Here is a 13,289-nt window from a genome sequence, read left to right on the forward strand (position 1 = left end):
TGCTGAATTCGGTAGTCCACGGCTTTTAGTTTGAAGAGATAGATGACTGATTCGGTGGGTCTCTTAGAGACAGCGATGCAGCTGATTTCCTCCAAAAGGGTTTCTGATTGTAGCCGGAGTGTGCAGAAGTGGTCAGTCAGCAGGCAGAGTTCAAAGCTTGCAAGGTGGAATGGAGAGACAGAGAGGGACTGTACTTGGGTTTGCACGTGTCAGAGTCCAGATGCTTCTTCTTGCTGCTGCAGAGAAACACCAGCTTAAAACCACCGATGAGGTGCGGGGGGGGGGGGGGGGGGGCGCTTGTCATATGACAGTCACCCAGTGATTCAAGCATGGTACTTAGCTGTGTATTTCTTCTTGCTAAAAAGAACAGGCAGTTCCCTTAAATCTCCTGGGTCTTGGTTCTTGCTGGCATAAGCAGACATTTCGTCTCCACCTCACAGGCCTTGCAATGTAGGATACAGTGTTGCAAATTAGATGGCCATCTTAAGCTGCTAGCAACGTCATCTTTTATCTGTTCCTTTTAAAATTTCTTTAAAAAATATAAATTCAGGTCTCCAGTCAGTGGATTAAAGAAAATGATCATTCAACAAAGCACGTTAGTGTGGCAATATCTTTTTACAGTTGATATATGTAAAATTCTACTTATTTCATTATTAATGAAAATGTATATCGCATTTTAATGTGCCAGTTTGATATGTTTTGTGGAATAGCATGCTTTCATACAGAAGTTCAATGTACATCTCAAATAAATCATGACCGTAGAACACAGGACTAAACCACTCGTATCACTCCAGTTTAAAGAGAGTAAAATGCTGAAGGATTAAAATGAAATGCAAAATACACAGAACAGAAACAATGGTCTTCATCTGATCCCCATTCATTTAAAAAAAAATTCTCATCTATTGATTACTTAAATTGATTTTTGCAGAAATGAGTTTAGACAAGGGCTACAAGTAGCACAAATGTATTTTAAACAAAAATTATTATGAAATACAGGGCTGAAATTTATGAAAACAATGGTGACCCACCCATGCGGGCCGCACATTGTGGAGCCGATGCTATATTAAGCACGGCGGCTCATTTAAGTAGTCGGTGTGGGCTGTTCATCCCACCCCCCCCCGCCATGACATGGAAGGGGTGAGCTGTCCGTCCCTGACAACGGCATAAGCTGCCTGTACGCAGGTGCTGATACCATTTTTAAAAGGCTTTAAGCCCTACCGTTGAATTCAAAAATGTAAACAGACATCGAAAAAAATTTTTTAAAACATTTATTTTGCCCCTCTCCCACCCTCCCATAACAATAGAATTCAGTACTTGCCCTCTCCCCGCAAAAACACTTGCCTTGTCCAGCTGACCTTCCCCCCCAAAGTGCATAAACTTTAAACTATAACCCTTTCCAATATTACTTTGACCCCACTCTCCCCCCCCCCCCACCCCCACACTGAGAAACGTACCTCCTCCCCCCTCCCCACAGTGTTCTGTCTTGGTTCCCCGGATGGGGATCCAAAGGCGCGGGAGTGCTGGACAGCGGTACAAAGATTGCAGCGGGACAGAAGGTGGGAAAGTAAATATTATTAATTCACTGGTTTTAATTAATTTCAATGTGTTTTTTGGGGTCCCGTTGCCGAGTGGCAGGGGGCCGCCACCAGGCCGTGTTGCCGCCGGCAATATCAGGCCGGGCCCTCCCGGTGTCATGATGCATGGCAGCCATCTCCCGGAGGCATTTTCCAGCCCCCCTGCCATGACCCTCGACATCAGAGGGTCTGTAAAATTCAGCCCGTAGTGTTGACAAATAGTTACAATTCAGCACCATTTTGGAATCTCCCTTCTGAGCTAATTAATGTACATTATTCTTCTACATGAAAATATTTAGTAATGGGCTTTTTTTAAAAAAAAGAACAGCAGACTGAGGTTGGCAAAATATTAATATCCTTCTTTAATTCTTGTATCCTTTTGTGCAGACATCATATAAATTAGACGAGACTGTCTGGAGAGTAACTAGCTAAAATATGCTAGAACGTTTACAGAACCATTCGCTTCTTGTGGGGATCACACATGTTTCTTTCGTGCACATTTGTCCATAGTTATTTATTCCAAGTAGGTCTGTGCCTGAATAAATGCATAGAATTTGTAGAAGGTTGCCCATTCATTTGCAGCATACTATATGAATAATGGGACGTATTTCAGCTCTTTGTTACTACTTTACTACTTTATTCCAAGTGCATAACTGCAGTTATGGTTAGACGTAGAAGAATAACTTCCACAAATCACCGTGATGACAAGGGCACTATTGAGTATATAGGATAAAGCTTTGTTGAAGAGCTGTTTCAGACCTCTTTGTTGCATATTCCTGTGTTGAACGTTGCATATCCAAATGCTTAGCCTAACTTTACAGATTATAGTAATTGGAACATGACTAACCATCAATTAATACTCCCCTGCCCCAAAATAATGGAGTAAACCAGATAAATATGTACAATACAACATAACAAACAACGGTCACAACTATCAGACTTTGCTATTTTGAGCGAAAACACTGGGGATAATTAACCAAATAACAAAATATGGTGTGTCTCTGCATTGGCTATGTCCTGTTCTGAAACTCCATTCAATACAGTACTGAGAATAAAATACTGATATTGTACATATAATTATTATGAGCTCAGTTTGAAGACTATTGGGTTGCCTAATCTGAATCTGTTAATCCATAGTTATTGCATTTAGAAGAGTATAGTAAGTAGGTTTGGTATATAGCTGTCTATTGAATAATTGAACTTGCAATGGTGCCTCGTTCACTCTCCTCATGAAAAGAAAATAGTGGATCTTATGAGCAGAATAACATGGTTGTGAACAGGGCGGCACAGTGGCGCAGTGGTTAGCACTGCAGCCTCACAACTCCAGTGACCCGGGTTCAATTCTGGGTACTGCCTGTGTGGAGTTTGCAAGTTCTCCCTGTGTCTGCGTGGGTTTTCTCCGGGTGCTCCGGTTTCCTCCCACAAGCCAAAAGACTTGCAGGTTGGTAGGTAAATTGGCCATTATAAATTGCCACTAGTATAGGTAGGTGGTAGGGAAGTATAGGGACAGGTGGGGATGTTTGGTAGGAATGTAGGATTAGTATAAATGGGTGGTTGATGGTCGGCACAGACTCGGTGGGCCGAAGGGCCTGTTTCAGTGCTGTATCTCTAAACTAAACTAAACTAAAATAAGAATTTATAGTTGAGTCCACACAAGCTCAAGCCACTTCATGATGTCTTCTGGACTCGGGTTAAATCATCTCGTTGTATCATCATAAATTTTGAGGCAATCTAAAAGTCAAGAATTGACAGTTGAAGTGCAGTTAAAGGCATTGGTCATTTCTCTAATAGGATTCATTAACAACAACATATGATCACATATTTTCTCAGGGATATAATGGAATTTACAGTACCCAGAAGAAAAATTGATAATTTATCTTCATACCAGCTGCAATAGAACCAAGTGTCAAGATTAATTCTTGGCTAAAGGGAGCTATGATAAAGTGGTTGTCAACTTGAGCTCATTTTTCACACAGTGGTTGGTTTGGGTGATATTGGCAGAGTCTCAACGGTAGGTTTTCCACCTGTATTGAAATGGTATATTGATCAGGAAGCCCTAAAAAGTGAGCAGATAATAGAGGAGAAGATGAGAATTTGACACAAACATTTTTCAGAAGAGTCCTAGTAGATTCAAAAATGAAAAAAAAAGTCTCCCAAAAAATTGGTGAAATTCCCCCTACTGTAACCACCAGGTTATTCATAAGAAGGGTAATTTAATGCTCATCAAACTATCTATATTCTATATTAAAAATATAATTAAAAATAAGTCTAGAAAATACCGGTGCCAGTTCAATCCTGAAAAGTTTTTTGGATAACCTCCAATTTCATCTGTGCACTGAAGTATGATGCAGTACGAGCACCAACTATCTCCTGCTTAAGATATTCATATGGTACTTAAAACCAAATCTGGGATGTTGCTCTTAGCTCAGTTTTAGTTCTTCACTCCACCTGATAAATGATAAAAACTGTAAATGATTTTTGTATATTTGTAACTGTTTGGATGCTTTGAAACTGATAATTACTAATTATTCCTGTAGTGACATCAAAGACTGGAGGCATCTACAATACATAAGTCATTCCTCACGTGATAAGCAGTCAAGTCCATTCCATAATTGGTTCCAATAACCTTGACTTTTAAAAATAATCCTCACTGCACAACAATGCTAGCATAGAATCATACAGCACAGAAGGAAGCCATTTGGCCCATCATACCTGTGACAGCTCTATGAAAGAGCTGTCCAATTACTCCCATTCCACTGCTCTTTCTCCAAGCCCTGCAATTTTTTCTTTTTCAAATATACATCCAATTACTATTGAGTCTACTTCCATCATCCTTTCTGGCAGTGTATTCCAGATCATCATAACTCACTCCATAAAAGAATTTCTCCTCTTCTTCCATCTGGTTCCTTTGCAAATGATCTAAATCTGTGTTTTCTGGTTACCGACTCTCCTGTCAGTGGAAACAGTTTCTCCTTTACTATTAAAACCCCTCATAATTTTGAACACCTTTATTAAGTATCTCTTAACCATCCCTGAACTGCCTATGTAAGCCAATGCGAAGCTATTTAAACTGGCAGTCACTACTGCTTGGTATGTGGTGGCTTATATCGGGCCATTTGTACCCTGGAGATGCATTGTTTTTGCCAAATGTTCTGAGGTCTACTCAAGAAGTTCATTTGGTCATTGACACTGACAATGGAGTGTGCTGATTTCCATGCACTGGCTCCAAAGTTCTTTGCTTTCTCTTTGTCATACTCTGTGCCGGTAACAAGAGTAATATTCTCATTGGTATAGGACTGTGAAATGTTGATGTGTGTATCCTCCTGGAGTCTATGGGCATCTTCCAGTTCAACTTCCAGGTCATATATGGTTAAATCAGCCTCTGGACGGTTGATGAAATTGTGCTTTAATGGTTGTGTTTGGTTTGGATTGGTCCAGGAATCTTCCAATGTTTCAGGATATTTTTTTGGTTGTACAAAATAAACATCAACTGCAGCAGTAGGAATGTTTTTCCTTGCAAATGTCGATCTTCTCTGCATCTGATCTTTGAGTCCACTATCAGGCTGAGATGCCCAAGCAGAATCTCTCATCCTACTACCATTCTTATCTTCTCGTTTTGTTTCAATGTTTTTGCACTTCTGTTTTCTCTTTAAATCTCCATTGAATACTTCAAGATTCTGTGAAACCTCTTCAGATGGTTCCCTGTGAAATAAGTTAAAGCAAAGATTTTCAAATGACAAATGCCAGTTTTTTCACCATTCATTCTGTTGCTAACAATTTTCATTTACACTATTAACTTGATAAACATATGCTCTTAAACATTGCACCACATTTTAAAATGTAATGTTCCACTGACATTTCTGAAGTGATGATTGCTTTATGTGTCCAATGGTGTGGTGCTCAACCATACATATTATAAGGCCTCAGGTTCAATTTCTGGTGTGTGCTGAGTTAAGCTGATCTCCATCAGAAAGAAGGTGGGAGGAGTGTGGGCATGATAACTGGCCACACATCCGCGATCTTGGGAAGAGGCAGAATGGGGAGCCAGTAATTCTGCTTCTGACTGCTATTCAATGCCCCACCCTCTCCACTACTAGGGCTGGATTTTGTTGAGGTCCCGGTCGGGATCCGTGGCGGGGTTGGAGGGCAGACGATTGTACCAACAGCGGCCCGCCAAGGAGCCCGACGCCGGGAGTGCCGGGCCCAATCTTCCTGGTGGCGGCGAGGCTCCATGGTGGCCCCCCCGCCACTGGGTGACGCGACCCAACTTTGAATATATAAATTAAGAAAATGAATACATTTAATTAAAACTGTCAGTGATCTCACCTGCTGCCTGGATCTTCCGAGCAGAAGCCGGCACTCATGCGCCTTCACTTTCACGTCCAGGGAAAGCCGGTGCCACTGAAGTGGGGAAGTACTTATGATTTTCAGTGGGGTGGGGGGGGGGGGGGGGGTAGGGGGTCAAGTGTGCATTAATAGTGTAGGGGAGGGGACTTAGGGGTGACCTCTGCACTTTGAACAGTTTGTGGGGGGGAAGGTCAAGTCTTACATGTAAGTCTTTTGAGGGGAGAGAGGGCAACTATTATCTGTAAGTGTTATGGGCTGGAGGGGCGATATTTTTTATTGTGGTGTACTGAGGGGGGTATGGTTTTAAATATTTAAATTTAGCAGCAAGTCTGGCTGCCTTTTAAAAATGGCGCCACTGCCTGCACACAAGCAGCTGACACGGTTGCAGGTGTCACAGAGCCCACCCCCACCTCGGTGCCCCACCGCCGGCGGGAGGCTCGGGCTGGCCCTGCTGGCGCGAGGTCCATAGCGGGTCTCATTCAGGGTCCTCTTTAGGCCCCCCCCCACCTCTACGGATCCCGCCGTCAAAGGCTCCTTAAAATCCAGCCCTATGTCCTAGTTCACCTGAAAAGTAGTGACTTTAGAAAGGTACTATGGCACTCTCAGTATCCCTGAAATTGTTTCCCAGCATGAATCTTTCGCTCTCTTCAGGAGATGCGATGTGACATAAATGATGTGTTTTTGTCCAGGTTTATTTTTGGTGACTGCCACTTTGACACTCAATCATTGTGCATAAGGATTTTAAACAGCCAGTGTCAGTGAGACTATACCTGAGTACAAGACTTTCAGGAGAGGAGGGTAAGGGGAGAAAACTGGAGGAGGCAAAAAACTTGAATTATTAACTGTTTTGCCAGTACTAAATCTAATTTTTTTAATAACGATGGTGCTCTGTCTTACAAACATTTCTTGACTGGATTGTTAAAGTGTACTTTGTTTTAATTGGTTTATTGTTGTGTTTTTAATGTGTATTTGATTATCTGAGTTAAATCTCTATTTCTGTACACAAAACAGCCACTTTACTCTCAGTCAATATACACAAAGCAAGAACCAGACTGCACTAACAAGAATGTGACATCACTCCAACACAGTGCTCCATGTTTTGTACATCTTTACAGATACCCATCTTGTGTGCTTATGCTAAATTTTTGACTTGTAAGCAACCTACTGGAGGAATCTGTTGCTTTGCAAAAACACTACATTCTCAATCCAGAGGGTCAAAATCCTAGTGTTGACTATCAAATGATCTCTGGAATCGTCACCAGTTTTCATCCAGGTCACTAAATGAAACATTTCACCATAGTACCAGATTCCTGTTACTGAAGAATGTGCGGGAGAAAAAGGAGATAAATGGACATGGTCACGCCTGCCATTCCACCCTACCAAGAGTGTTCACATCTTATTGCAGGATCAGGGAGTGATATTAATGGCAGTCATGGTTAAACCCTTACTTAGACTGTGGTGTGAGACTGGCAAAGGGAGGAAGTGCAGTAGCAGTGGAGACCTTTAATAGAGAAATTTAAATTAGAAATATATTTTTGCAGGACCTAGCCCATAAATGTATATATTTGGGATAGGAAGGAGGGCTACTGCTGGAAGAGGTTCCATCTGAACTGGAATGGGACCAATGTCCTACTGGAAAGGATAAATAGGGCTGTGGATAAGACTTTAAACTAGTAAGACAGCAGGCAAGGATCTAGTGAAAATAATATAAACATGAGAATAAAAGAAATAGGAGATGAAAGTAAAGGTCAGACCAAGGTAAAAAAAAAGTAAGGGCAACATAAATGGTCAGGAAACAGATACAGTTTTAGAACATAAGTATAAAATGACAAAAATAAGTGAGAACAATTAAGTAAAGACAAATTAAATTGGCTGCACAGCAATGTACATAGCATCTGATGCAAACAGGGAAACTGGAGTCAATAATTCACAATGAGAAGCCAGATCTAGCGGGGATAGCAGAAACTTAATAAAGAACAGGACTGGTAGTTGAATATTTCAGGATACAATGCAGTTAGAAAGGATAAGGAAGGAAGAAGGAGAGAGGGTGGAGTAGCTACTAATTAGAGATAAAATATTGGCAGTAGAAAAAAGGGACATAACTAACAGTAAGATAGAAACAGAATCCAAATGGATTGGGACAAAGGATAAGAAGGGATTAAAATCATAGAATCATAGAACATCTACAGCACAAATAGAGGCCCAGTCTAATCCTACTTTCCAGCATTGGGTCTGTAGCCCTGCAGGTTACAGTACTTGAGGTGCATATCCAGACAACTTTTAAATGAGTTGAGGGTTTCTGCCTCTACTACCCTTTCAGGTAATGAGTTTCAGACCCCACCACCCTCTGGATGAAAAAATCTTTCCTCATCTCCCCTCTAGTCTTTCTACCAATCATTTTAAATCTATGCACCCTAGTCACTGACCTCTCTGCCAAGGTAAATAGGCTCTTCATATCCACTCTATCCAGGCCCCTCAAAATTTTGTACATTTCAATCACATCTCCCCTCAGCCTTCTCTGTTCCAAGGAGAACAACCCCAGCCGATCCAATCTTTCCTCATAGCTGCATTTTTCCAGTCCCGGCAACATCCTCATAAATCTCCACTGTACCCTCCCTAGTGCAATTACATCCTTTCTGTATTGAGGTGACCAGAACTGCACACAGTACTCAAGTTGTGGCCTAACCAATTATTTATACAGTTCCAGCATGACCTCCCCGCTCTCATATTCTATATCATGGCTAATAAAGATAAGGATTCCATATGCCTCCTTAACCACCTAATCGACCTGTCCTGTGATCTTCAGGGATCTGTGGACATTCACTCCAATGTCCCTCACTTCCTCTACCCTCTCAGTATTCTCCCCTTAATCAAATTACTTTGCCTTATTTGACCTCCCCAAGTGCATCACCTCATACTTTTCCAGATTGAATTCCATTTGCCATTTTTCTGCCCACCTGACCAGTCCATCAATAGCTTCCTGCAGCCAACAGCTATTCTCCTCGCTATGTACCACATGGCCAATCTTTGTGTCGTCTGCAAACTTCTTGATCGTGCCCCCTATATTTACGTCCAAATCGTTAATATATGCCACAAAAAGCAGGAGAACCAGTACTAAGCCCTGGGGAATGCCACTGGAAACAGCCCTCCAGTCACAAAAATACCTGTCAACAATTACCCTTTGTTTCCTGCCACTGGGCATTTCCATGGATCCCATGGGATTTTTTTTTTAAACAGTCTGCCATGTGGGTCTCTGTCAAAAGCCTTGCTAAAATCCATGTAGACCACATCAACTGCACTATCCTCATCAATCTTACTTGTTACTTCTTCAAAGAATTCGATCAGGTTGGTAAGACAAGGTCTTCCCTCAACAAATCCATGATGACTATCCTAGATTAACCTGTGCCCTTCTAAGTGACAGTTTATCTTGTCTCTCAGAGTTGATCCCAATAATTTGCCCACTACTGAGGTTATACTGACTGTCCTGTAAGTATTCTGTCTATCCCTCGCTCCCTTTTTAAACAGAAGTACAATGTTAGCAGTCCTCCAATCCTCTGGCATCACACCTGTATCCAGCGAGGACTGGGAAATGTTGGTTAGACTTTCCGCTATTTCCTCTCTTGCCATTGATCACATTAATAGGGGTATTCTACAGACCACCAGTGGAAGGGAAGTGGAGGAAGAAATATGTAGGCAAATCTATGAAATGAGTAAATGATATTGGATAATAATCATGGGAGATTTCAACTACCCCCAAATAAACTGGCAAGAAGAGGTGGTAAAGGGGAAAAGGGAATGATATGTGTTCAGGACTTCTTTCTTTCCCATTATTAAGAAGTATTGGAAAATGAACCAGAGCAGATATGAAAAGTAATGGTGAGGAACATCTAGGCAACAGTGATCATAAGATAATAAGTTCTAAAATAAAGACTGAGAAAGATACAAGTAAGACAAAGACCAAAGTAATAGATTGGGAAAAAACTAATTTTCTGCTCATGAAAATGGAACTATGCAAACTGCATATGCAAACCGGAAAACCTTTTTAACAGACAAAGTGAATGGAATTGGGAAATATTTAAAATGGTGATAAATTGAGTTCAGGAATATATTCAATTAAAAAACAAGAACAAACTAGTCAATAATAAAACAGCTAGGCTGGAATTATTCTGATGCGTTAGAAGTTCTTCCACCAGGGCCGAAAGTGAGCGGCGGGACCGAAGGCCACATTTAGCTGGTGGCAGCCGGTCCAATCAACTGCAGGATGAAGGCAACCATTTCCGTTGGGGGTCCTCTGTGGGCCATGGAGTGCCCTTAAATGAGGCCCCCCCCACCGGAGTCAGCTGGGAGGCCACCAGGGTTCATTGGATGGTCTTCCCATGCGGTGATGGGCCCTCCTGATGCCTGCAAAATGCCCAAGGGGTTGGGAAGTGGCTCAATTGGCCCCCCGGCAGGCAGCCAATCTACCAACTTTCCTGCTGCTGGCAAAATGACGTGCAAAGACGTCGGGCACCCTCTTCAAACACATTCCTGTGCCATTTTGCCAGCATTCCTGCCTCCCAGCCTGTCCCCTGGATGAATAAAGAAATAAGGGTAAAATTGAAATTAAAGAGAAAAGCATACACTAAGTACATAGAAAATAAAGGAGCGGATGACAAAAGGGGAAAAGAAGCGGTTACAAAAGTCAGAAAATTAGCAAACTATGAAATTAATTTATTGAGGAATATCAAAAATAGTAAACTATTCTACAGGCACATAAGTAACAAAAGAAAAACCAGAATAGTGATTGTGCCTTATTTAGTTGCCCTATGTAAACTAATAAAAAGACTTGTATTTATATAGCACCTTTCATGTCCACCAGACATTCCAAAGCGTTTAAATCTAATTAAGTACTTTTTGAAGAGTTGGCACTGTAGTAATATAGGAAATGCAGCAGCCAATTTGAGCACAGCAAGCTCCTATAAACAGCATTATGATAATGACCAGATAATCTGTTTTTGTGATGCTAATTGAGGGATAAATATTGGCAGAACATCAGGAATAATGCCCTTGCTCTTCTTCTTAATTGTGCCATCGGATCTTAAACGCCCATGAGAGGGCAGGCAGGGCCTTGGTTTAACATCTCGTCAGAAAGACAGCACCTCCAACAGTGCAGCAGTCCCTCAGTATTGGACTGGAGTGTCGGACTAGATTTTGTACTCAAGTCCTACAATGGGACTTAAATCTTCTGACTCAAAGGCAAGAGAGCTATCAAGTGAGCGACGGCTGACACAACTTTATTTTGCTTTCCAGTACAGTGCTCCACTCTATCAGCTGAGTTATCAAATACAGGAACACATTAATAAGCATGCAGAATAGATGAATAATTGGCAAATGAATTTCAATATAGCTAAGTGTGAGGTAGTGCATTTTGAAGGGAAGAATAAGGAGGCCACATCCTGCTTGGATAATGAGTCTGAATGGGGAGAAAGGGATTGAGAGGTACATTAACACAAATCACTAAAAGTAGTGCCACAGATGAATAATGTCAATAAAAAAAAGCAAACCAAGCAAAACAAACCAAACCAAGTTCATTTCTAGAGGGATAGAACTGAAAACCAAAGATGTTAAGTTAAACTTGTATATAATGTTGGTTAGACCATACTTAGGAATACTGTGCACAGTTCTGGTCTCCATATTATAAAGAGGATATTAAAGGCATTGGAGAACGTGCAAAAACGATTCAAAAGGTGATATCAGAACTTACCATGAAAGGCTGAACAGAATGGGGTTCTTTTCTCGTTAAAAGAGAATGAGGGGTGACCTGATAGAGGTCTTTAAGATAATGAAAGGCTATGATATAACTCTATGACTCTGTGATAGGGTTTCCATGTGTGGTATAGTCCAAAGCTAGAGGTCATAAATACAAGATAGTCACTAACTCCAATAGGAAATTCAGGAGTAACTTCTTTAGCGAAAGAGTGGTAAGAGTGTGGAACTCGCTACTGCAAGGAATAGTTGAGGCAAATATGTTTTTAAGGGGTAGCTAAATAAGTACATGAGGGAGAAAGGAACAGAAGGATACTCTGATAGGGTTAGATAAAGTAGGCTAGGAGGAGGGGATGTGGAACATAAAAGTCAGCATAGACCAGTTGGGCTGCATGATCTGTTTCTGTGCTGTACACCCAATGTAACTCAATATATATATTTGGTAGCGTTATCATCAAACCAAACACTCCTAAAATCTATTGTATAAGTCACCATGCTGATTAGTGGGCAAACCCTTAATTAAACCAATTATGATTTATAATAACCACAGAAATTCATTTTTAAAAATTAGAATGCTTAAAATGGAAATGGGATTGTTATGTGTGTATCAGAATTTATTGCAAATTTGGAATGTTGAAAGTAAATATCATGGATCCAAATGGCAGTTTGGAGAAAATATGCAAGAGCTAAAATATTGTCATAATAAGTTAGCTTACTACATTAGAAAGAATGGCTTAGTTAATATTCTTTTATTGTTTAATATTGACCATTTTATATTTATAATTTTCCATTTAAAAAAAAATGAATTGTCTGCATTTTTGGGTTTCATTCAGGGGTCGGCAACGTGTACGTACACAAACAAAAATGTGGTAAAAAAATTTGAGATCTATGGTTTCCATCTGGCTTGCCAATCCTCTTACAGCAGGCTGCCTATGGCTCGGTTTTGATTGACGGCTCTCCTATTAAAGTATACATCAGGCGGAGGCAGGATCTGCATCTGATGGACGGCAGCTGCCTGGGTAGGATGAGCGCTGATTGGCGGTTTGCGAAGCAGGCGTGCTGGGATCGACTGCCCATGCTGTTTTCACGTAGTTCAGGCAGTGAATAGGAACGGCTGTTGAGGGGGAGAGGGAGAGAGAGGCCAAGGGGAGAACAGGAAGTGGGTCAGCCATGCTGCTCATCAGGAAGCGCGTGCGGGCCGCCATCTTTGAAGCTCGCCGCCAATTTTGGTGGTGAGTTTGTAAAATGCAGCCCATCATCATGTTCTGCTGTGCACTGCACAACCTGGCCCTGCAGAAGGGGGAGCCGATCAGCAACCAGAAAAGCGAGGAGCGGACAGACTCCTTGGACAATGACGATCCAGAGAGGGAAGATGGGCAAGCCAGGGCAGATGAAGGACCCTAGGGGCAACAGGAGAATAAGAATATAAGAACTAGGAGCAGGAGTAGGCAATTCAGTCCCTCGAGCCTGCTCCACCATTTAATATGATCATGGCTGATCTCATCTCGGCCTCAACTCCACTTTCCTGCCCTTCAACCCATTACTAATTAAAAATCTGTCTATCTCCTCTTTAAATTTACTCAATGTCCCGGCATCCACCGCACTCTGGGGTAATGAATTCCA

The 13,289-nt window shown here is 41.6% G+C and overlaps 1 protein-coding gene across 3 annotated transcripts in view; it reads right to left on the bottom strand.

Annotated features, from left to right (window-relative positions):
• Positions 1-1,952: 1,952 nt before the first annotated feature.
• The window catches only part of LOC137347431 (uncharacterized), a 76,677-nt gene continuing 65,340 nt past the window's right edge, over positions 1,953-13,289 (bottom strand). The window contains exons 6-7 of one of the 3 annotated variants that reach the window (XR_010968960.1): positions 4,444-5,276; positions 1,953-3,630 (exon numbers count right to left, since the gene is read on the bottom strand). Coding sequence is in view for 1 of the 3 variants with exons in the window: in XM_068011874.1 (XP_067867975.1) it covers positions 4,655-5,276 (622 nt within the window). In the remaining 2 variants the exon portion in view is untranslated. Of the gene's footprint in view, positions 5,277-13,289 lie in introns of all 3 variants that reach the window. The other 2 variants (XR_010968961.1, XM_068011874.1) reach the window with 2 other exon arrangements.

This window comes from Heterodontus francisci, chromosome 32, assembly GCF_036365525.1.
Source record: "Heterodontus francisci isolate sHetFra1 chromosome 32, sHetFra1.hap1, whole genome shotgun sequence".
Taxonomy (NCBI): domain Eukaryota; kingdom Metazoa; phylum Chordata; class Chondrichthyes; order Heterodontiformes; family Heterodontidae; genus Heterodontus; species Heterodontus francisci.